The sequence below is a fragment of the Archocentrus centrarchus genome, chromosome 7 (assembly GCF_007364275.1).
Source record: "Archocentrus centrarchus isolate MPI-CPG fArcCen1 chromosome 7, fArcCen1, whole genome shotgun sequence".
Lineage (NCBI taxonomy): Eukaryota > Metazoa > Chordata > Actinopteri > Cichliformes > Cichlidae > Archocentrus > Archocentrus centrarchus.
The window spans coordinates 6,380,709-6,404,233 of record NC_044352.1 but is presented as its reverse complement, the minus strand read 5'-3'; the positions used below and the strand labels follow the sequence as shown (position 1 = coordinate 6,404,233).

The 23,525-nt window shown below is 40.7% G+C and overlaps 1 protein-coding gene across 1 annotated transcript; it reads right to left on the bottom strand.

Annotated features, from left to right (window-relative positions):
- Window positions 1-95: 95 nt before the first annotated feature.
- On the bottom strand, window positions 96-18,877 carry marchf9 (membrane-associated ring finger (C3HC4) 9). The gene is made up of 4 exons (XM_030733918.1): window positions 17,754-18,877; window positions 5,474-5,629; window positions 3,002-3,194; window positions 96-1,653 (listed from the first exon to the last, which is right to left on the bottom strand). Exons 1-4 carry the CDS (start codon window positions 18,105-18,107, stop codon window positions 1,322-1,324), a joined length of 1,035 nt encoding a protein of 344 aa, XP_030589778.1. The 5' UTR covers window positions 18,108-18,877; the 3' UTR covers window positions 96-1,321.
- Between the last annotated feature and the right edge of the window lie 4,648 nt (window positions 18,878-23,525).

Below are 23,525 nucleotides of genomic sequence, written 5' to 3'. Positions count from 1 at the left end.
CATTATTTGAAACTTTGGTCATGTTTAATATGAATATTCACCATAGTAACAGTATATATGACAGAAAAGTAAAGAAAAGCGGAATAGGTCCCCTTTAAATCGGGTTAATCAAGTTAAAAACTGAAAAAAAATATATAAATGAAAGACGTCCCGCTTTATTTCCAACACATCACTACATTTCCACACCAGAAAAAACAATGACACACTCGACCAAACCATGCGTTATGCTACAGGGTGGGTAAATAAGAGACTGAGTGAGACTGAGAAGTAAGAGATCATCCGATCTCGTTTTTAATCCAATACTTTAACTTATTATCAAATCTGAATCAGCACACAGCAGCAACAAACTGTATCTTAGCTGAAAGAGCTGCAACACACTGCCATTTGTTCTGCCGACAAAAAGTTGGTGCGATGAAATCAGATGTTTTTAAAGTGTTTATTTTGGCAAGCACCATTCGAAATAGAGCAAATTTTGTCATGTGCTTATGTAATGTGATCAAGAATAAAATTATATACCCATGCAAAATTCCCTGTGAAATGTACATACGTATCTTTATTGCAGAAAGGTTAAAAGTGTAACTGAAATCTTATTGATTTCTTTTTTTAATTTTTTGTTTGTTTCCTTTTTTTTCCCCCCTTTTTTTTCTTTTTTTTTTTCTTTTTTTTTTTACTCATTATGACTTATTGTCCTGTTGTTGCCTCTGTGGAGCCCACATGTTTGTTTATTTTCAGTTTTCGGTCTGTTTTACCAGCATCGGTTTAGCGTGTAGAAATTTTTAAGATCATTATACATAGCTGTCTGGAAATGCTTGGCATGTATTGAGTTACATGATTTCCTCTAAAATCATACATCCGTACAAAATCAAAGTGAGTAAAAAAAAAAAAAAAAGAAGAAGAAGAAGAAGAAGAAGAAGAAATACAAATCAAACCAAGAGGATTAAAAACAAGGAAAAAATGTTCTGTGCATCCTGATATTGAACTGGAAAAAAACGTCTCATCATCTTGGATCAGGTTTGTAAAGCCTGTTTACGCATTTCACGTTTGATGTCTTTTAATGCTTTTTCATCGTTTATCTTCATCAGTTCTTTAATTATTGAAAAGGAGCATCTGGCTTTCTTTTGTTGTATGAAACAAGAGGAGAAATCCTCGTGTGTGTGTGTGTGTGTGTGTGTGTGTATGTGTGTGTGCTGTCTGTTGATGCTCCGGGCATCACTCAGCTCCTCATGGGGTTCCCATTTCTTAGTCTTTAGTATTTAACATTAAGTCCCTCCTCTCATTTACATCAGGACACAGAAGAGGGCATCTCATCCTCTTGTGCCACTCATACGGTGGTGACCCTCATCACCACCTCCCGGTTGGCGGCAGCGCTGATCCGCGGGTCATTGGGCCTCAACTGGCTCAGGATGTGCAAGATGGTGTATCCACAGTGGTGGTTCAGAATAGTTCTTAGCCTCCTGCTCTGTCGCCCGCTGCTGCTGCTGGCCAGACCGTGAGGGTTACCGCGAGAGCCGCGAGCGCCCGTCTTACTGCTTGAACTCACCGGGTCGCCCAAGTCCTTCGATTTCTCATAGTTCAGTACTTTCCACTGCTGATTGACAGCCTGCCATCGCTTGAAGATTCGATACACTGACGATCCCTCGTGGATTATTAGGCCTGGGTGGGGAGGGGGGAAGCAGAAGAAGAGGCAGGGTGAAGGACAGCGCATGGAAGCATCAAATATTTCATGAAAAGTAGCCTGGAGCTGCATCAGCACCACAGGTAGGAACTTTCCATCTCATCTGTGGTTGAGAATAGACAGTTGGCAGTAATCACAGTGCAGATATCTGATGCCATCTGTTCTCAGTGTTGTCTTACACCGGCAACTCACAGTTACACAAGAACAATCAAGTCACTCCTAAAGAAAAAAAACTAAACAGTCTCTTGTAGTCTGCAACATCATCAAAAATTTGTTTGGCTTTTAGTGTAGTTTTTATCCCCTACCTATGCACCATCTGCCCACTTAGCTTCGTAATTGCGCATGACCTTAAAAACCAAGAAAATGTGAGCCGAATACATGCTTTCATCACCGCGCTAGTTTGTCCTTGCATAATGCAACTTATGTTTATTAATATTTTTGTCATTGCACAGTGCATCCTGTTTTTCTTTGCTCTCCTCGTTGTTGCATAATGTAGCCTAAGCCTTCAATCTACATCTTTTCATGTCTTTAGCTCCTGCTGCCGACAACTCCTGCGTGACATTTTCACACCTGCACCGAGGCTGGCTCCAAAAAGCGAGTCGATTCCCAGACTTGAACTTTTCCAGGACTTACTGGATAGAGGTGGCATGTGAAAATTGGACATTAGCCGGTTTGAAACCTTTACCAACTTACCAATAATGGACTATGGTGACAGAGCGTATCAGAATGCCTCTAAATCTGACCTTCAACTCTTAATATTATATACATATATATGAAATGGACTCTAAAATATCATTTTTGTTCACCATGATCTCAGCATCAGTGTCATGGGATATATCATAGTTTCAATAAACTGCAACAATTTAATGTGTATGACAAAGAAGAACAGAAACAACTGAAATGTTACCCTGGATGTTTCATCTGGTTTCACTGGAGAAAACTTGAAAAAGTGCATTTTGGGTGAGCGTGTGCGATAGGTGGCTGGTCAAGGTATATAAATAAATATATATATATATATATATATATATATATATATATATATATATATATATATATATATATATATATATATATAAGAATAATGTGTAATACGTTACTTTTTTTGAGTAATAACCCCATTACTCTGGTCTCATATGTGCAGCTTCCTGCAGCTCCTTCACCTAAATTACAAAGATCATTTCCAATTGTGCAAACACATCTGAAGCAGACTATTTCCTGCTGTGTGCTACATGAAGGAAACAACTGTGGACTATTTCCCATCTTAAAAGTTTACTTATGAAAATGTCCCATGTTTGTGCGTCAGACTTGCATCTCTTTGTCCTTTACCTATGCACACAATATCCATGAAGCCGTACATGCCGTAGCAGATTTGGAAGAGCAGGTCCTGACGTTGCCACTTGGCCGAGGGGCTGAGGGAGGACCAGATGAGCCAGGAGATGCTGGCGATGAGGAACAGGGAACCCAGAATAATGGCTGCTATCTGCACCTTCTCAATCACGGTCAGAGAGATGGCCTGCCACTGAAGGAGAAAAGAGTCTAAATCAGTAATGGGGAAAGAAGTCTGATCATTTACAGGAACCAAAGTGCCAGGGCAATAACGTAAACATACTTCACTGAAGTTACCCTGCATTCAGAATAAACACCACGACTATCTTACTGAATGATAATTCAATTAAGAACTAAACCTATATGTGAAAAATGAAGAGCTTCCAAAATCTTCCCCTTGACAAAGACTCCAGTATTATAGTAAAAAGATAAAACTTGATACAGAAACTAAACTAAAACTAGCTAAAGCTAAACCCAGTCTGGAAACTAACTGAAATCTAAATGGGATATATTCTTTGTAGTCTCGGACTCTACTGGAGTAGATGTTTCTGATTCAAAGTTCAAAATAATTCCTGTTAAATCCCCCCGAGCATATTCTGTCTGAAATAAGCTTCCTCTCCCTTTAAACAAGCCTTCTTATGATTGGCTGCCCCTCACAAACAAAAGGTTTGAACATCAGATGGGTGGGACGTTTGTGCTCACAGCCAGAGCTGTGTGCTGGAACCAGCCATTAAAGGGATATTTGCTCTCAGTGACGTCACGCAGATGCAAGAGAAGAAAGAATCTGAAACTTTGGGCACCATTATAACAGCATGTATGACAGAAATAAGGAAAAACAAAGTAGACTGCCTTTAACTGAATGTAAAACAGCACTAAATACTGTAAGGACTCATTTAGGTTCATCACTGATGACTTCCTAAGCATCCATTTTTGTGATATTTTCCTTGTGTGTATTTGTTTCATCGTGCTCCTCTTCATGCATGACATTCTGCCCATTTTATGGACTTTTGTCTTTCCTTTGCTGGTCTTATTTTCCTGTGTTTGACTGCTGCCCAGTAATTAAAGTTTAATTTGGGGATTTTACTCTGCCCCCCGTGTCCCACGTTTAAGTTCTTTCCTTCCTGTGCACCATTAAATTTATGAGTTATAAGAGTAATAGATTAAATAAATCACACTAATTTAAAGTCTTATTTGGATGTTTATATTCCTTCCGTGCTCGCATACTTTTTAAAATTATATGTCCCATGGCCTGTGCAGAAGTACTTGCTGCTGGAGGAAAATTCAGCAAGTGGGGCGCAGGATCGAAGACACAGAGTATTAGGATACAAAAAAGAACTTGGAAAAAAAAGAAGAAACCTGGCAGGAGAACCCAGTAGACCAAACTGAAGGAAATAACTGGGGTACAAATAAAAAAAGAGAGGACGACCAGACAAAAACAAATGGAAAAACAGGACCATACATACACACAGCAAGACACATGTGGTAACAATAAAGGCAGGCCAGACCATCACAAAGGAGGAAAGACACAGACACAGGAAATGCACAGGAGACATGCGAGGAAAAGCAATTACCAAAACAAAACAAAACAGAAAGTAGAAACAATAAAGACAAGGGAAGAAGATCAGAGCGAGACAAAGACAAGGAAACACTGGGGAAACCAAGAAAAGAAGGAACGGAGGGACAAAAACAAAAACACGGGGCAGACACAAAGCAGTTTACGAAGCCTTGCTGGTAAATGTGAAGAAGAGCACTTAAAATACTCAAGTGTAAGGGTAAAGTAGCACAGGACGGACACGCAAAAGTACCTGTAACTTGTGCATAATTAGTCACTTTGCACCAATCTTCTACATTACTTGTCACCAGAGAGAGAAAAATCCACACATTTGACAAATTAACACACACACCAACACATACATGGCATCTTTTCAATAGGTTTTAGAGCGGTTGGCTGCCTCTGAAAAGGAGGGCAGACGGACAGTGACGCAGAGGGAAAATGTGTCAGCACAATATGGCAAACAGTCCTCACACCACAGCGATGGCTGAGAGATTTGTTCAGGCAAAAGAGTGTTGGGTCTGCTGCAGCAGCGTTTGTATATTTTATTATGAAAGGTTAGCTGACAGCAGCAGCTCCTCTTTCCACGTCATTAAATCTCCCTGCCTGCATCACTCATGTGTTTTAGGAGCTAGTACCTCACAGGGGAGAATGTTTTGTCATCATCTCCATATTCACACACCATCATCGTCTTGTTTATGTGGCTGTTTAGCCAGGACTTTGAATCTTAGTCAAAAAAGCACACTGGAGTGAGCCATGCTGTGCTGGTTTGTTTGTGCAGACAGTGTGAGTCATCTGGACAGACTCGGAATCAGTGTTTTTAGATCAAATTGTGCAACAGTAATAATCACAGCAGGGAGTGTGAAGCTTTGTTTTCCCAGACTTCAGCGTGTTTGTGGTGCAGACTCTCCTCGTGTTACCTGCAGCGGATTCTTGGTGCTGATGGCCAGGACCTGGTACTTGAAGTAGCAGAGCTCGCAGCTCCAGGAGCCCCTCTCGCTGATCCAGCGGATGAGGCAGGGCTGATGGGTGCAGCGCACTGAGCCGTCACAGCGGCAGGGGCTCAACAGCTCGCCCTGCAGGACACAAAAGAAAGAGAATGTTTGCTCATCTGATCAGGTGCAGCTGTGTATTTATCAGGCTCTTTGAGATAATATGGAGCGAAGAGAGGGGGAAGGGGTTAAATCTAAGAAAAAAAAAAATTTTAAAGCTGTAAATTAACAAAACAAAACCACATCGCTGGCCCTGGCACACTGCCAAAACTGAAAAACTTTATTTCGCTCATTAATTTGCAATTTAAAAGGGGATCCATTCTGCTCATTTTCAGCTCCATATTTTAAATCTTGGACTCCAGAAGTGTAGCTTTGCATGAGTCACAGTTCAAAATAATCCTCATTTATCTCATACTGGACTTTGATGCTGGCTCTTGGTTCATCCTCCATCCAAAACAAGCTAGCTTTCTTCTGATTGGCTGCTCCTCATAAACACAGGAGGTGGGTGGGGCCTCTGTGTCTGTGATGACCATATTAGGAATTTCTACACTCTGACATGGACATGGACATGCGCAGTAGTCCCACTTTAATCTCTTTCCTTAGAGGTTCATAACTTACAGTCAAATAATCTGGATTTTTTTTACTCTTAACTTTAATCTCAGAGTAACCCAGTTTTTTTCCTTATAAATTCATGACTTAAAAGTTAGAAACTCTCAGTCTGAGCTGTTTGTTGGAAAATATCATTTTAAAGTATTATCTACAAGAGATATACTATAAATAAATGCAAATATTCTACATTTAAGAACATTTATTTCCATATTATGCCCTAAAACATGGAACAATCATGGGATTAAAAAAAAGTTTTTTTTATGTTTTATCTCAGAAATAAGCACATTAAAACTGAAACCGCCAAACTAATGGCAAACAAATACTCATCCCTTCAATCAAATATTCAAATATTCCAGCCCCACACAGAGAGCTACAGATTGCTGAAGCCCACACAAGACAGTCTGGACTTTAGAAAATAATAATTCTAATGTTTCTGGTCATTGTTTGGACGGAGGAGGATTTCACACACTGACTCATATGTTGTGGTGCAGAGGAGATGATTAGTATGTCGTCAACAATATTAAATATAAAAATTTAAAAGAACAAAAAGGCAACAAAAAAAACAAACAAACACCAGTTTATTTTGATTTTGGAAAAGCTGAGTAACTCGCATCATAACTCGCGTTAAAGTTTGTATCTGTTTAAAAACTGTTAATTTCTTAAAGGTAAGAAGATGAGTACATGAACAGGTTCACAGTATAATTAAGAAAAAATGTACTATTTTCTCTGCATTCTTGATCCCACCTCATGCTGTAGATTTTCTGTTTTTGTTTGTGTTTATTATAATGAATACATTAAAATAGCATACATTTGGTTTACCTCGAAAATGACAAATGGGGCTTTATGTGTGTGCGGCTGGACGAACTGCTGGTGTATGAATTAAATTTTGTGATTATTATTGATCCCATCAGCTAATTTTTGGTTTGTTTGAAGGGGAAAAATAAAATCTTGACACAGTGACATGAATCATGTTCTCTGCATAAATCAAAATGTGTTTTTTATGGTGATTCATGTCACACATGAAAGCCAGGGACAGTTTTAGTCTTTATATCAGGGTGGGCATGCAGGAATACCATACAGGAAATGAAGGAGGTACACATAGCTCAGAGCTACAGAAACAGGAAACAAACTGGTGATCTGAAGGCCGCATGCTAGTAAAGAACTGAACTAATTTATTCAACACAAATTTCTTCCAAGCGACGCACAGAGGAGCTTATATGTGTTTGTATTTTTGTTTTTATGAGTATCTGGAGTGATTGTCTGCTGTCTGAACTAACAGAGGTCAATCTGTGCTGTGGAGGGTCTGCCACCAAGCTCTTCCTGCATGGATGAAGTCAACAAGAACAAGACTATGGATGCGAGCAGCAGAAATGAGCTTCCCCTGAAAGATGTCTGGGCTAAGCCTTAGATAGAGATTGAGGAGCTCGGTCATTCAGGAGGGGCTCAGAGCAGAGCTGCTACTCCTTCACATCAAAAGGCACCAGTTGAGGTGGTTTGGGCATCTGATTAGGATGCCTCTTGGGCACCTCCTAGGTGAGGTGTTTCGTGCCTCAGGGCAGACCCAAGACACAGTGGAGAGATTATGTCTCAGCCGGCTTGGGAATGCCTGGTTCAATTCAATTCAATTTATGTAGCGCCAAATCACAACAAATAGTCGCCTCTAGGCATTTTATATTGTAAAGTAAAGACCCTATAATAATTACAGAGGAAACGCAGCAATCAAAACGACCCCCTATGAGCAAGTGGGAAAGAAAAACTCCGTTTTAACAGGAAAAACCGCTGGCAGAACCAGGCTGGTTGGGGCTGAGAGGAGAGAGACAGGACAAAAGACACGCTGTGGAAGAGAGTCAGAGATTAATAACAACTAATGATTAAATGCAGAGTGGAGTATAAATAGAGGTGGAAGAGTTTTTTTTTACATAAGAAACTCATCTGCAATGCAAAGTTTAAAGAACATGGGCAGTATAAAAGATGAACTGAGCATCTGAATCTGAAACTTGACGTAAACACAGAAGTGCATTAAGCCCGCATTTTTCTGAGTGGATACCAGGGGGCAGCTCCTTTGGCTGCAAATGTACTTCCCGTTGTGGAGAAGTCTTTGGGAAAATGGCCCTCAGTTCCCCTTCTCTGTGACCTCAGTAAATACTTCACTAATGCAGTATTCATGGGCTCAATCGATAGATCAGAGTAATGCTGAATTTGGCCTACAGTGACATAAAATAATAAATATTGTTATCTGTTTAGATAAACAATATTTATCATTAATTATATTAATAGGAACAGACAAAGGAGCTGCTGTTGTACATGTTGCTCCACAGAGGTGTGAAGATCGGTGAGACGAGAGAGGATATTAATCTCAGGTTAGACAGTCGAATACTTTCCTGCTGATAAAACGGAACAGACCATTTTAATCCACCCGCCGTGTAAAAATAAGCGCACCTTTGTTTTCCCCGAGTGCCGTGCTTCTCACTTTAGTTTACTATTTTATTTTATTTTTAAAAAAGGTGGGTAGGAAAAGCAAACTTGGAAAGAGTAGCGTGCATGTTGTTATCTTTATTATAGTGAATGAGTAATGAATCACCCTCCTGCATGATTCATACATCAATAACAGCCTGAGTTTATGCATGAAGCATGATAAAGATAAAGATACAGAAAATGAAGTGCACTGCAAAAATAGCATATTGTGAGCATTTTGAAGGCCTGCCACCCCACGGCAAAGAAAAAACTAAATAAATAATATGATAATAATAAATGAATATGAATATGAAGTGTCACTCATGTAAAACTAGTAGAGTCCAAGAATAAAAATATCCATATATCCATCATCCTCTTCCGCTTATCCTGTTTAGGGTCATGGGGGGGGGGGGAGCAGAATAGTTTCCATTTTAGAAATAATTACAAGTGGTTCTTTGGTTTTTGCAGTTCAGGACCGTCACTGATTAAGATTATTTGGTTGTACATCAATAAAGAAATTTCTCAAACTGTGGGGTGGGCTCGGCCGTAGATGGGGCGTAGACGACCAGGTGAAAAATGCTGTGGAACCAAAATGAAAGGAAGTGATCTTTTTGAGGGAATGGGAATTTTCTGACGCTAATGTGCTGATATTTATTTCAGTGAAATTAAACTTGGGGGGGTGGGGCACGAGCTGTTTTTTGGCAGTGATGCTCAAAAAGTTTGAGTTTGTCCTAAAGTTGTGTCCTAAAGCGACAAACACTCCTAGTGAGGCATTACTTTGCAAAGAAGCTCTGAGAAATTCACGAGATCACGATCAAGAGAGAGTACATCTTTCTACCTTCGAGCTTTACACTTGAAGCGTCATGTGAGAAACTAGTTGCCCAAAAAGGTCTCAGTTACAAATGTTTTCTCAACGTGTTCTGATCACAGGCGTCCTCTGGCATCAGTGCCTTAGGTTTAAGCGCTGAAATCTACTTGTGCCCCAACACAACATTAACCCTGCACATGGAAAGGCTTATGATTATTCAGTGCACTTCAAGTTGCATGGTGGAACAGTGGTTAGCACTGCTGCCTCACAGCAAGAAGGTTTGAATCTACCAGCTGGCCGGGGCCTCTCTGTGGGGCGTTTGCATGTTCTGTGCCTGCATGGATTCTCACTGCATACTCAGGCTTCCTCCCACCATCCAAAAACATGTTATTTTAACTAGTACATGCCCAAGCTACAGTATTGTTTGTCCTACAACAGACTGACGACCTGTCCAGGGTGTACCCCGCCTCCTGTGATGGCTGGAATAGGCTCCGCCCTGTCCTGAATTGGATGAATGATGTTTTCTCTTGCAGTTCAAACCTCAATATTATAAAAAAGCGCACAAAACTATTTTACAAATCTAATTTGTAAAATAACCCTGACAGGTAAAAAGCAGCATGAACAGAAAGGTGCGTTTCACTAACATATTTCCTGAATGAAAAACAAGATGACTAAAAAGGTTTGGGGGACCTTTCGTGAATTTTGAAGGGAATGTTGATCTAACCCAAAGTCAGTCCTTATTTCTTGTAAAATACGTGTTATTTACATTTGTTACATTTACTGACTTGTTTACCGTCCTTTTTTTTCTGTATTTGTACTTTTTTTCTTTTGAGAATTTGTTGAACATGAGGAGCAAATTGTTTTCTTTCCTGTGGTTTTCTTTTTGGTTTGTGTTTGTCACCATTGTGTAAAATAAATAAATGCATATTATCATTTCTTTGCTCTCTGCCATGCACCGAACATTAATTACTCATCTCTGTTATGTTCGCCACAACAGCAAGACTTTAGTGTGTAATGAAACAACTTACTCATGAAGAAAGAAATTCACTGAGCGCTGAGCTTTTTCTCTTTTTCCTCTAAATTAAAAGAGGAGCTTAATAAACTCTCCTTCTCTTTCATGAAAATTAAATGTTGTGTTTCTGCAGGGCGAGTTGAAATAAGGCCTCCTGGTGAGTGAAAACAGCTCCCCCCACCCCCCAAAGCCACAGTTTATTTCAAACCCTGGGAAGGCTGAAATTAAATAAAAATAATAATAATAATAATTCCCCCCAAAAGTCACACTCTTCTCCTGTCAGCAAAAATAAAACTGGCACTCTTCTGCCCATCCCTTCCCATCCTAATGATATTCATAGTGTCCATAAGATGCAGGCTTGAGTGGCTTATGGACCAACTGTCTCTTCAGCACTGCAGCAGCACCTGAAGCCTGTTGGCATGCTCACCACATTAAGGATGAGCGCGTTCAGGCTGTCACCACCGTTCAGCATCAAACATCCATTTTGTCAGGCGACTCAGCATTCGACGACACGTTTTTATTTCGCCCCGTGTGCCTCAACTGAAGGAAAGTCTTAACAGCAGCAAAGACAGGGGGGAAGTATCAGCGCAAATCAGTTGTAAATCAATGAATGGGCACAGCTTGATCCGGGGCCCAGTTGGTGAAGGGCCATGTTAGCACTCTGCAACAGCAGCGGGTAGCGGTGAGGCTTCAAGGGCAGCCAGGTGAAGTAGAGAGGAGCAACTGAGGCCTGACGGCAATTCACAAAAAACTCACAACCTCACAACAAACTACTGTACACCCCAGAGTGAACACAAACAAATCTGGAAAACATCAAACACACCTACTGACTGTCAGGCTGGTGTACTGAAATTTAAGACATGGGCTCAGTTTTCTAATTTTCTAGTATACTCTTGGCTCTGAATGACATCAGAGAGCAGATATCCCTGAAGGTAAACAACAAAAAACATGTTTATTTAAAAAGTGCCGAAAACCTTTCCACAAAAATGAATGCCACAGCTGTCATGTTGCAGTGATATTAACTGAGCTGAAGAAATGACGGGCCGTACTGTCGTGTAATACCGCTTTGAACCGCAAGGTGGTGCAGCGAGTCAGTGTAGCATCCAATCTGCCTGAGTCTAACATGACACACCTCAACATTTTTATAAAGCTAAAGATTTAGATTTAACTCATGTTACGATCGTGCTCAGCTCACAGGCTAGCTACTTTCAACTGCTCCCTTCTCATAAGGGGTCACCGTCCCAGGTAGCGCCGCATGTTTGATTTGGTAGAGAAAAAGAGGACAGACTTTTAGCACAGTTTCTGCTAAATCACTTGTTCAGCCCAGTAAGTGTGCGATGGGAAAGCACTGGTCAGTAAGGTCCCAGTACAAATGTCTTTTCAGGGTCTTTTCTCATCCCAGGTGTGCTTTGGTATCAGTGCATGAAGTTTAGGCAGTAAAATCTACTTGGTTTGATTTCGGAAAAAAACAGTGCTTTTAAATGTGAGTCTCCACATGTTGATATAAACCCTTTGCGTTTTGGTACTGAGAGCAACACCGTAACACCCTGTGAGACACCAAAACGGCAGCATTTGATGCCCTGCAACATGGTTCTGTATTTTCTTTGGAATCATTGTTCTCTCAGGTCAGCGACTGTTTACGGGAATTTGTAGGAAGCAGAAAAAAACCTTCAAGAACTGCCTGGCATTGATGTGGAATTTGAATTTATGACACCTAGATGAAAGAATTGGAGGATTTTTCTGAAAAATAAATAATTCCAAAATATATTAACTCTGCTTAACTCACCAACCCAATAACATAATAGTTAAAAAAAAGAAATTCCTTTTCTTTTTGTATTTTTTAATATTGACCAAAAAAAGGCACATATTTGTGTGTAAACTTCGTAGCAATCTCTCATTTCCAGACTGTGACTCAGAAACATGAATCTCAGTCTGTTCACAGACTTGGCAGAGTACTACCTGTTTCATCAGTGCAGGTTTTATGCACCAGAGAGCTGCGCTTATACAAATAACACTTCATGTGTTTTTTTTTCCTGTCCGTCTGCACTCTGTCGTTTCCCCATCTGGCTCGTTTGACCTTCCCACTTATAATAAAAGACTTCAAGTGTCCCACTGCATAGAGATTGGGGTTGGCAGATGAGCCACATGCCACTCATAAACTTTAAAATAACTCGGCTGCTGACATTATAAAGATAACACAGAGAAGGTCAGAAATATACGAGGAGCTAAATAAAAAAAAGAACCAATATGAAAGCAAACATTTGTAAAATGTCAAAGCCGTTGTTGAGTCTATGTGCATCTGCATTACGAGGCTGGACTGAGAAAGTTAATGTCATGATCAACTAGAGCAAACTAAAAACAAAGACCTTTAAAAGCTGTGATTATCATTTTAAACCTCGGAGCTGTTTATGCAGAAAATACGATACAGGTAACGATCGGAACTCTAAAGCAGAAAATGGCTCATTTTTTGATGCCCGTCCATTAATGATGACTCGGAAACCTCACTTCAATTAAAGGCTTGTGTCGTTTGCGTTCACCGTTCCCCGAATTCAGCCCAAACTCGGGTTCGACGTTCAAACTCTGAGGCAGCCTCGTTTGATGTTTGCAAATATTGATCATCCTGCTCGAGATCACAGGACATACATGAGTGAATTTAATCTGGGGAAAGATGGGGAAGATGTTTTTCATGTGGAGTGAGTCTAATAATGAATGAGCACATAACTGTTTTTAAGGGGCATAAACAACTTCATGCAGCAAGTCTCAGCACCAAAAAAAAAAAAAAAGAGCTAAAATCAACATAATTAGTTCCAAGGTTATCACAGATAATAATAATAATACTAATAATAAGCTGTTAAGCTTGTTTAATGAGCTATGTTTTTACATTAATCATTCTGTACTGAACACCCTGTTTCTCTTTTTTTTAAAGCTTGCGTTCCATTTGTGGGGTTTTTTTTGCTTTTGTGAGTCAACCCCTGCACCTGAAGGCAGCACACAGTGTAAAAAAAACACTGAACGAGACATAAAAGGTCACATCTGGACAAGCGGGATGAACTCATACTAAAATAAATAAACTGAACACGCAGTGATAGACTATGCTTGGGCACACAAAGAAGCCCGCTCTAAAGCACCGCCGTATGCTGTCACAGTCAAAAGAACCAACCCACCAACACCTGTCTGTGGCACTGAAACTGTGACATAAATCATTAGAAATGGATCCCAAAATATGTTGTTTCTTTAAAAAAAGAAACAATTTAAAGCTCGGTATTATTTAAAACAGGTGGGCGCTGTGGTTTTACGTAAACCTTGCGTCAGCGAGAGGAAATAGTCTATTTCTTAGGGACTATTTCAGCAGCGGATTAATACACATTAGGTGCTCTAGTGAGTATTTAGGACAGGAGGTGTATGTGGCACTGATTCAGAATAAACTGTGTGTTCATGGTAATAAGGGAACATGTCACCCACTACAACTGTGTGGCTCATTAACTCCTTCATTGAAAATCTGCCAACATTGTGTTTTGAAAGGATCAAACTTAGCAGGCTGTCCACACGTCATTTGAAAGCACCATACCTGATTATTCAAACATCTTAAACCACTTTAAGAAGACAATGCCAAAGCAGCTGCAGCAGCTTCCTATCTTGATATAAGAATGTGCACCCAGTGAAATAGCACTTTATTGCATTTTCCATCATCTGTAAAAGAACAAACATGTTGAATCACTATTTGTTGCACATTGGCTTCCAACAAATAAAACGCTCCCAAGGTTCAGTCTTTTTTTTTTTTTTTGGTTTAAAAAAGGGAATTTTAAGGGGTAAAAGGGGTTACTTCAACCTAAAATTACATTTAGACATTTTCCATCTGGTAGTACTGTTTGTCCATCTACTTTTTTTTTTTGGTGTTTTGAGTTGCTCAGTTTTGGAGATGCTGGCTGTAGATGTCTACTCTTTTTGATATAATGCAACTAATGACACTTGGCTTGTGGTGTTCAAACTACTAATACTAATACTACTACTACTACTAATAATAATACTGAATACTGAAAACTCACCACTTTTCCAGAAATCATGACCTTGTTACTCAAAACAAGCAACAAACCTGCAATTTTCCTTCTGCTGAACTACATGTCTGCCTTTTATTCACTATAACGGAACCAAATGGCACTCGCATTGTGCTTCTCAAAGCATGGAAAACAAAACAACAAATAAATAAATAAATAAATTGCAAAATAAAAACGGAAAAATTCAGCCGTAATGTCTCTTTCCAGAAATCATGACCCTGTTACTCAAAAAAAATAATCCACAACCCTCATTGTGAGCAGTTTTATGTAGGAACTATTTTCTTTCTGCCACCAGGCAGGCTGAATCTTTCATCTACCTGTGATGAGAAGGTCGTGTACATGCATGACAGGAGTGTGTGTGTGTATATATATATATATATATATATATATATATATATATATATATATATATATATATATATATATATATATTGTGGGCCCTGTGTGGGCACACCTATTTGGGGCCTGAGAAGGATAAGTGTGGGTTTGCTCTGCCCACACAGCCCCACAGTTCACCCACAGCTACCCACTGTGGGCCTACACAGGCATGTGTTGGTATCCACTGTCTGAAACAAGCTGTTTTTAAGGTCCTCTCCCTGTAAGCCAGCTTTCTTCTGATTGACTGCCCAATTCCAGGTCCATATTAGCAAAATCCCCACTCACTGACATCATACAGAGCCAAGAGTAGGAACAAACTGTCCGAACCAAGTATATGTGACATGTCTGACAGAATACAAGGAAAAGCATGATAGTTCAATTTAAACAAATTTATAGATTTAACCTTAACCATGGTCTTTCTCTTCCAAAAGCCAGGTCATCTTTGCCTGAGCCTAACCAAACCGCAACCATAGCCAGACATAACCATAGCCAGTCCTGCCAACATGGACATCAGGTCAGGCTTGTGTCTGGAGAGCATTTTTGGACGCAGTTTGCCATTTACTTGGAAGACCTGTGTTTTTAATGAGCAGCAGCAGCACTCTAGAGTGCAGAAGATTTAAGAAAAACAGACAATAATTTTAATTTGGATCAGCTGATTGTTTTGTTTTCATGGGATTTGTTAACACAAATACTTAGCTAGATTTACCCTCATAACAACAAGAGGGCCAACAAACACGAAGCTGCCTGCTACACACACAAATACACCCACACAAACACACACTCCTCCTGCTCGGATGAGCTGTCATGCATTTGTCCCTCGAGGCCACTTCACAGAGCACGAAGGTGTTAATTTGGTGTGTCACGTCATGACTAAGAAAATGGTCTTCCTCCTCAGTTGCAACCTTTAGACAAAAAAATTTAGGTGTGGAAATGCCCCCCGAGCTCCTGGCTGAACGTGCCTGTGGAAACACACCGCTGAGCACCACAAGAGTAAAGGGCAGGCTGGGGTGATTACCAGCACCCATGTCCGCCACCTCCTCTTATTCCAGCAAACCCGTAATTCCCCGCCAGCCCTTTTGTGACGACTTTTGCGAATCCAGGCTGCGTTAAGCAGAATCAGTGTCCCAGCTACTGTACGGCGGCGCCTGCTCACGCCTTTGACAGACAGTTAATAAAGATTCATGCTCAATGCAACCCACAGAGGAAGGTGATTATGTCTGTAGGTAATTGGCCCGCTGACAGCGGCATGATCCCTGGCCCCTGTTGTGACCCGCTTGAATAATGAAATAACAATGAAATGGCAAACGTGAGCACCCCCCCCCCCCCCCCCACACACACACACACACTTTGCACCCAAGGAGGTATGAGGCACTTTCCCTGTGAGTAGAAAGCTGAGTGCCGCGGAGGCAAAATAAAAGCAAATATGAGTGTGAGGAGCTGCTGTAGTAGTGTAGTTCAGGGTTTTCCCTCAGTGCTTTGTTTGCTTGCTCTTTGTCTGTAGCTAAAAGAGGCAGCTCAGAGCCATGCTGCACGATGAGTCACCTTGCCGGAGAGCCCAGAGCCCAAAACATGAACCTTTTATTAAAGGAAGATGTTTGAGTGGGCAAAGACAACAACCTGGGGTCGATCCCTGTCTGTAACATCAAATTGCCTTGTATCCAAAACAAGACTGAAGTGATTTATACTCTGTCCTGTGGCTCTCACAATACAAACTCTCAGGCAGATGTCATAAATTAGCACATGGGCTGTAATAACACTATACGCCTATCTTAGGGAAGTGACTAAATGGTAATATCCATCTGCGCTCCTACAGGATTTACAGGGTTTCTAATTATCTCAAGCTTCAGGACTACCTGCTGATCCAGCCGGCACAGGTTTCTTCACATCTGGTGAGACCAACATTTGGCCACAGACCAAAGATACGCACTACTTATTGTTTTGTTTGCGCTCAAGCACTGGAAAGAAGGAGGGAAAAAAATGGAAGCAATAATAGAAAACGTGTGACAAATTCATCACAGCCGACACCATTGTCTGACCAGGAACTGTGATCATCACAAGATCAATAGTTGATCATCGTGTTCTGTGACACATGCGGACGGGGGACAGTTGATTTACATTTACAAAATGATTGTGACTCATGCATATTCAGTGCCTCTCACTCTGTTTGTCATCCTGCAGGCCTAATTGGCTAACTTTCTTTGTTGCTATGCTGGCCGGATTTCAGATGTGTGGGAACTGCTGCCTTTCTGATTAGCTTACTTATGAAAACAGTGTTATTTAGATAACCAGATCACTGAGAAATCAACTATTGGGGGGTGGGGGGGTGGGGGGGGGGGGGCAATAGTTAGCTCTAATTTGAAGCTAGGAGGACTGAGGGTGTGCTTGGATGCACAGACTGTAAAAAAATCTCCTGAGGCGAATTTGTGATTTTAGGCTATAAAAATAAAACTTTATTTATTAATTTTTTTTTACATGATTATTAGAAACCTAGGCCTCATCCTAGATTTTCTTTTTCCAAAGGAGGTGGGTGGGAGAGATAGAAATGTAGGACAGGATGGTAATAGTAGAGACTCTGTGATTTGATATATATATATATATATATATATATATATATATATATATATATATATATATATATATATATATATATATATATATATATATATATATATATATATATAAATGGCAGATTAGACTTGAAAAAAAGAGCAACTTCCTAAACCCCCTCCTGATCTGGAACAATTCATGCGTGGCGAAATGGCTCTCTACAGCCCCACAAAGGCTCATTCAAAGCAGTGAGATGTGAAACAAACACGCTGCCTGCCCGCCGTCCACACAGGACGTGGCATCAGCAGCATCATCAGCATCAGGAACCTCATTCTTTTTTGCTACCTGCTCTGGGCCTTGGAAGCAGATCCGGCACTGGGGGGTCCGCAGACTGCTGGCGGTGCTAGCCAGGGATACGGCGTCCAGGCCCACTTGCAGCTTGGGCTCCTTGTCCTCAAACGCCAGGCTCCGGGGCCGCGGGTCGCTGCCGTAGTACTCCTCCTCGTCGTCCCGGGAATGGCAGTCGACGAAAGGCGGCCAGCCGCAGCCGCCCATCCCCAGACCTCGCATGGTGGTAGTGGTGTTGGACCGTCTATCTGTGTCTGAGCTGGACTGTCTTGAATCGGATCGCATAAACACCAGGACTTTCAGTTCATTAAAAAACATGCGGATTCGATACTTGAACATGTTTGGCCACATAAAGAATCCGAAATAAATAAAGTGTTTTTGTCTTCTCTCCTCTCCTCTCCCCTTCCTCTATTATTATTATTATTATTATTATTATTATTATTATTATTATTATTATTATTATTATTATTATTATTATTCATACATCCGATATGTTCATGTTTACTGTAGTATTTTCTACAGTGCCACAACTGCTAACTGGAAATCCAGAGAAGAGATAAAGGCTCTCGCCCCACTGATGGCATGTGTGTCTAAGCCAATGCGGATGAAAGATTTTCCCTTTCAGCTGGCCGACACACTTTCAATATTCATTACTCAAACAACTCAGCAAACGCCGTCTAGCTGCGTCTTCCACCGCACCCCAGAAAACATTACAACTTGCACGGTTTTTGATTTCCACTGTCCATTTTCTGCGCTCTCCAATACACCTTTTTGTTTTGTTTTGTTTGCCACATGCACAGAGGCTTGCAGCAAAGAAAGAAAGAAAGAAAAAAAAAACAGCCTACATGTTTTTGCTACCCGAAGCAGAAGACTGCGAGAGAGTGGACGAGTGGAAGCGAGAGCAACACAGAGCCAGGAAATAGAAGATGGGATGTAAAATACAACGACATGCCATCCACACAGTCACATCTGGGACTCTTGTCAAGAATCATAATCCAAAAACGACAAAAAAGGAAAAAGGAAAAATCAGGGTTCGGAAGATGAAATGGAAGTTTGATCTGGATGTGATTATAATGTCTTTTTTTTTTTTTAATTGTTCCTCTCACTGTAGCATCCCAAGCATCAGATCATGGTCCCCCCCTTTCCCCCCCTTCTCTCTCTATTTCATCTCCTTTTTGTAAAGCTCCGGGTTGATCCACGAAGAATCCGTGCCATTCACCCCGACAATCCACGTCGACATCAAAAACACAATCCTGTGCATTTGCATTTCTTCTTTCTTCCTCTCGCTCAGCAGCCTAGCTGGAAACACAGCAGCGCAAAAGCACCCGAAAGCCCCGTGTTTCCCATCTTCGCTCGATGTCCATCAGCATTTCATTGCAAGCCCAGAATACGGGAGGCAACGCTGAAATGTCAGAAAGAGGCAGAATAATAAAGGCACCCTGCGATTTTTCTAATTAGAAAGACGGGGAAGACGCGTGAAGATGTCTTCGCTTCCGACAGCAATTACACAGCAGTAATGGCATTGATTATTGGATCAGATAGATGGTGGTGATGATACTGCTGGCGCTGATTTTCCTCCTCGAAATGGTCGGCTTGGAGATTGAACCAACGCAGCAGCTACTTCCGGAACAGGGAGAGAGAAGGAAAAAAAAAAATAACTGTCATCCTGTAAACACGTCGCTATTACTCCTCTGGTCATCCATCCGTCTCCGATGGTTGAAGCGCCTCTCCCCGTGCTCCCAGCAGCTGGGCAGGAAAAAGAGCTCTGGCTGCTTTATTATTGACCAGGCGCCGCTGTCCAGGGTGCTGATCTCCCCCTGCTGACGCGCGCGCTGCAGCCACATGCGCTCAGAGCCCGCGAAGTACAAACCCGCGCTCAGACCCCTCTGCTGGGGACACCTAATAGCAGCGGAGGTCCCCAGAAGTGTGGCAAAGTTTACCTACAAGTTCTCAAGAACCAGTTTGGAAGGAAGGTTCAGTTTAAAGGATGTGTGGCAGTACACGTAATACAAAGTAGTCACGTGCATTGGGCTGTTTTCTGGTGACAATGAGCATTGTGTTTTAATGGGACGCAGAGGCTATTTGGTAGAGGGGGTGCCTCACCAAGAGAACCCTCAGATTTTGACCCAGACTTCCGAAACATATTTTTCCAAAACTAATAATAACAATAATAATGCCTTAGACTTATATAGCGATTATCAAGGTACTCAAAGACGCTTTACAATTCCATGCACTATTCATTCATACCTCAATCATACTTGGTGGCGGTAAGCTACTAATGTAGCCACAGCTGCCCTGGGGCAGTCTGACAGAAGCGTGGCTGACAATTCGCACCTACGGCCCCTCCGACCACCACCAAACGTCAACCACACAACCACATACACACTTAGGCAATGTGGGTTAAGTATCTTGCCCGGGGACACAAGACAGCATGCGCTCAGACAGGGACTCGAACCAGCGACCCTCCGGTTGCGAGGTGAGCACCTACCCACTAGCCATGTAGTTTTTATTAGTTAACCCCAACGCAGCGCTTTTTAATTCTGGGTAATTCTGAATGATAATTATTGAGGCGCTTTAACTTCTTAACACATTTTAAAATAATACAAATGTCAAATGCAGGACTGGTGGTTAAGATTAGAGTGAAGGGCTAGGTGACACATGGGCAGAACATGGCCTGAGGTCCAGAACTGGCCTGTCCTTGGACCATCCCAGTGTCCTAAAAGGCAAATGGCCTGGTACTTATAGCGCCTTTTCACTCAGCTGAGCATTCAAAGCACTTTCTACTATGAGTCTGATTCACCCAATCACACACACTCCAATGGATGCATTGGGGGGAACTTGAGGTTCAGTGTCTTGCCTAAGGGTACTTCAACACATGGACTGGAGGAGTCAGGGATCGCTCCACCAATTGGTAGGTGACCCGTTTTACCACCTGAGCCACAGCCAACCCAAGGCAAACAAAACAACCTTCAAAACTAGGTAAATGAGTCTGAGGTGAAAGACTGTAATGAGTCCTGATAAACATAGATAAATATCTGTCCTGTATTCATATCTAAGACTATAAATTTGTTCAAAATTAGTAAGTATTAGCCTATAATCCTTTCCTTTTTTGATGGAGTTTTGTAGTAAAGTAATAATAAAGCATGAATTACCTGCATAAAAAAAACAGTCTCAAATGCTACACAAACACAGCTACATATAATGGCAGTTATAATGGTATGATGAGGTTAAACTGCTCTCAGTGTTTAGGGTCTTTGACGGGCAGAGACAAATACCATCTATGGCTGGAAGAAGACACCAAAAACAGACCAAACTTCAGCCATAAGAACATCTGCATGGGATGGATTACTCCGTATGCAAAAGCCCAGAAGCATAAAGTCCACACTAAGATCTTAGATTGGGATTCTTTTCTAAAGCATTTAAATGTTTTGTGTTTGGTACTGAAAGGTTTTAAAACTGAGCTCAAATGTGCTAATAAAAAGCTACCTAGAACTAACCAGAATAGTCGCAGCCTTATCCAAAGGGTCAATGCGTCACCATTGCACAAGCAGAAATTGGGCGCACACAACAATGTGCTGTCCTCAATAGAAATGTTTTAATTTATCGATTACGTGACCCAATTTGTATGTGCTGCCTCCTTTTTTTTTTGTAATTACAGGGTTGGTTTTGTAGCTTACGTTAGTTGGCCACTGAGAATGCAGCTGCACACATGCAGTGTTTTGTAAGTGGCTCATTTATTACTTTTGACTAACTCTAGTTTATTATTTATTATCTAGTTTATTTATTTTTGTGATGTTTTTATTCTTGTTAATTTGAGGAAGCTAATTTGAAGGTGCTACCTTAAATAAGTTACCTTGTTAATTGTGAGTTTGATTTACTATGCTGAATCTACTGTAATTTAAACATAATAATATACGTTCATATTTCTGTGATTTTTCAGTGTTACAGTACTGAAAACGAGGACTTCTGGGTTGACTGAAACATATGAGTGCTAACTGGTAATCTAGCTCGGCCTGAAATGCAGTGCGAGGAGAAGCATACACAAGTTTAACCTGAAGAGTAAAGAGATGATTAATATAGCAAAAAGGAAAAAATTCTGACAGTTCTTAAAATAAACTCTAGTATTTAGTGTGGTGAAATATTATGTAATTTGACAGTTAAGTCATCTGAAATGTCAAATGTCTCTTGGGTGGAAGTGCTAATAACTCTTCATGAGTTATGAGTTAAATAGACACTGCTTTTTGGTAAAACACTGATTTAAAATGCTGGAAGCAACTGGTTAAATACCAGAAAGCATCTTAATTCAAATTAGTAACAAAACTGCTGAATCAAGTACAAGTAATCTAAATTGTACCCAAGCGCAGTCATTTTTCTACCCCTGACCTCATACCCGGGGTACTTTCTGGCTTACTTCGCCACCCTTTCCAGACCTAACAGAACGACTCTGCCTGCAGGGTCATTTCTGAAATACTGAGACCCTGTTTTACTTATTCACTCCCGAAATGAAACTCTTATTGCAGTTTCTAAGCCTCCTCTTCACGATAAGAAGTGGGTATTGAACCTTAAAGAACTAGTTTGACATTTAGGCTATGTTCAGACCCACTGTAGCTCTGCAGAGAGATTCAGCACAACAACGGTGCAGGATTGGCAAAGAAAAAAAAGGTTGAACCACCTTTTGCTGCAGGATCATCTGGCGATGTGCTGTGAAATCGAATACATGCTGTGTTTGTACCTTGCAGTGTAAACAGGTGCCACTACATTCCCAGAGTTGTAGAATCCTGTCTGAGAGTCATGCCAAAGAGTCAACACAAAGGGACAGGAAAAACAGGCCAACCATCACAGGGAGAGACCAAGATAACTGTGAAGCCACACAAAAAGAACACAAAGAGGCTCAAAATGAGCACACAGTGACACAAAACAGCCGCAGAAACTGAAACATCTACAAAGAAACAAAGTGATAACAACAATATATCATCATAAAAAAAGAGACAACACAACAATAAAGAGATGTAAAATGACCCCAAAGAGACTTAAAATGGCATTAAAATGACACAAAAGAGACTGCGTTGTCTCACAAAATGACCACGCAGAGATGCAAAACAGATCGAGAGACTGAAACATCACAATAGAGACACAAAGTGACAACAAACAGGAGACCAACATCACAAAAAAGAGACCATGAAAACTATGAAGAGACACAAGAGACTCAAAATGTCACTAGTGACAAAATTACCAGGGACTTAAAACAGCTACATAGACAGAAACATCTATAAAGACACACAAAATGACTACACAAAACCATTACACCACAACTATGATGAAATGCAAAAGCACCACAGAAATGACAGCAGGTACTAAACTATCATAAAACAAATGAAGATTAAAAATTACAAGAAAATAACAACAAAGCAGGTTAATGACCACATGAAGAGACCACAACAATGATGAAGAGATATGTAACCATAAAGAGACTCAAAATGACTACACAAAGATGCAAAACAGCTATAGAGACTGAAATATCTATAAGGAGAAAAAAAAGAGCTAATCTATCACATAAACAGACAAAGACAACCATTAAGAGATATTAAAGGACCATAAATGACTCAAAATAACATTAAAGAGTAACAAGATCCAAATCATCCAAATCATCCAAAAGAAAATGACATAATATGACAACAAAAACAGGTCAAATATCAGATAAAGAGCCCAAAACAACAATAAAGAGACATGAAAGTATTACAGAGACTCCAAAATGGCTATAAACACATA

Coding starts and splice junctions, on each gene's coding strand:
- marchf9 (XM_030733918.1), bottom strand. CDS start 18,107: ATGTGGCCAAACATGTTCAAGTATCGAATCCGCATGTTTTTTAATGAA. Junction 3,195..5,473: donor GCACCAAGAATCCGCTGCAG/GTAACACGAGGA, acceptor TTTCTCCTTCAG/TGGCAGGCCATCTCTCTGAC. Junction 1,654..3,001: donor CATGGATATTGTGTGCATAG/GTAAAGGACAAA, acceptor CTCCCCACCCAG/GCCTAATAATCCACGAGGGA.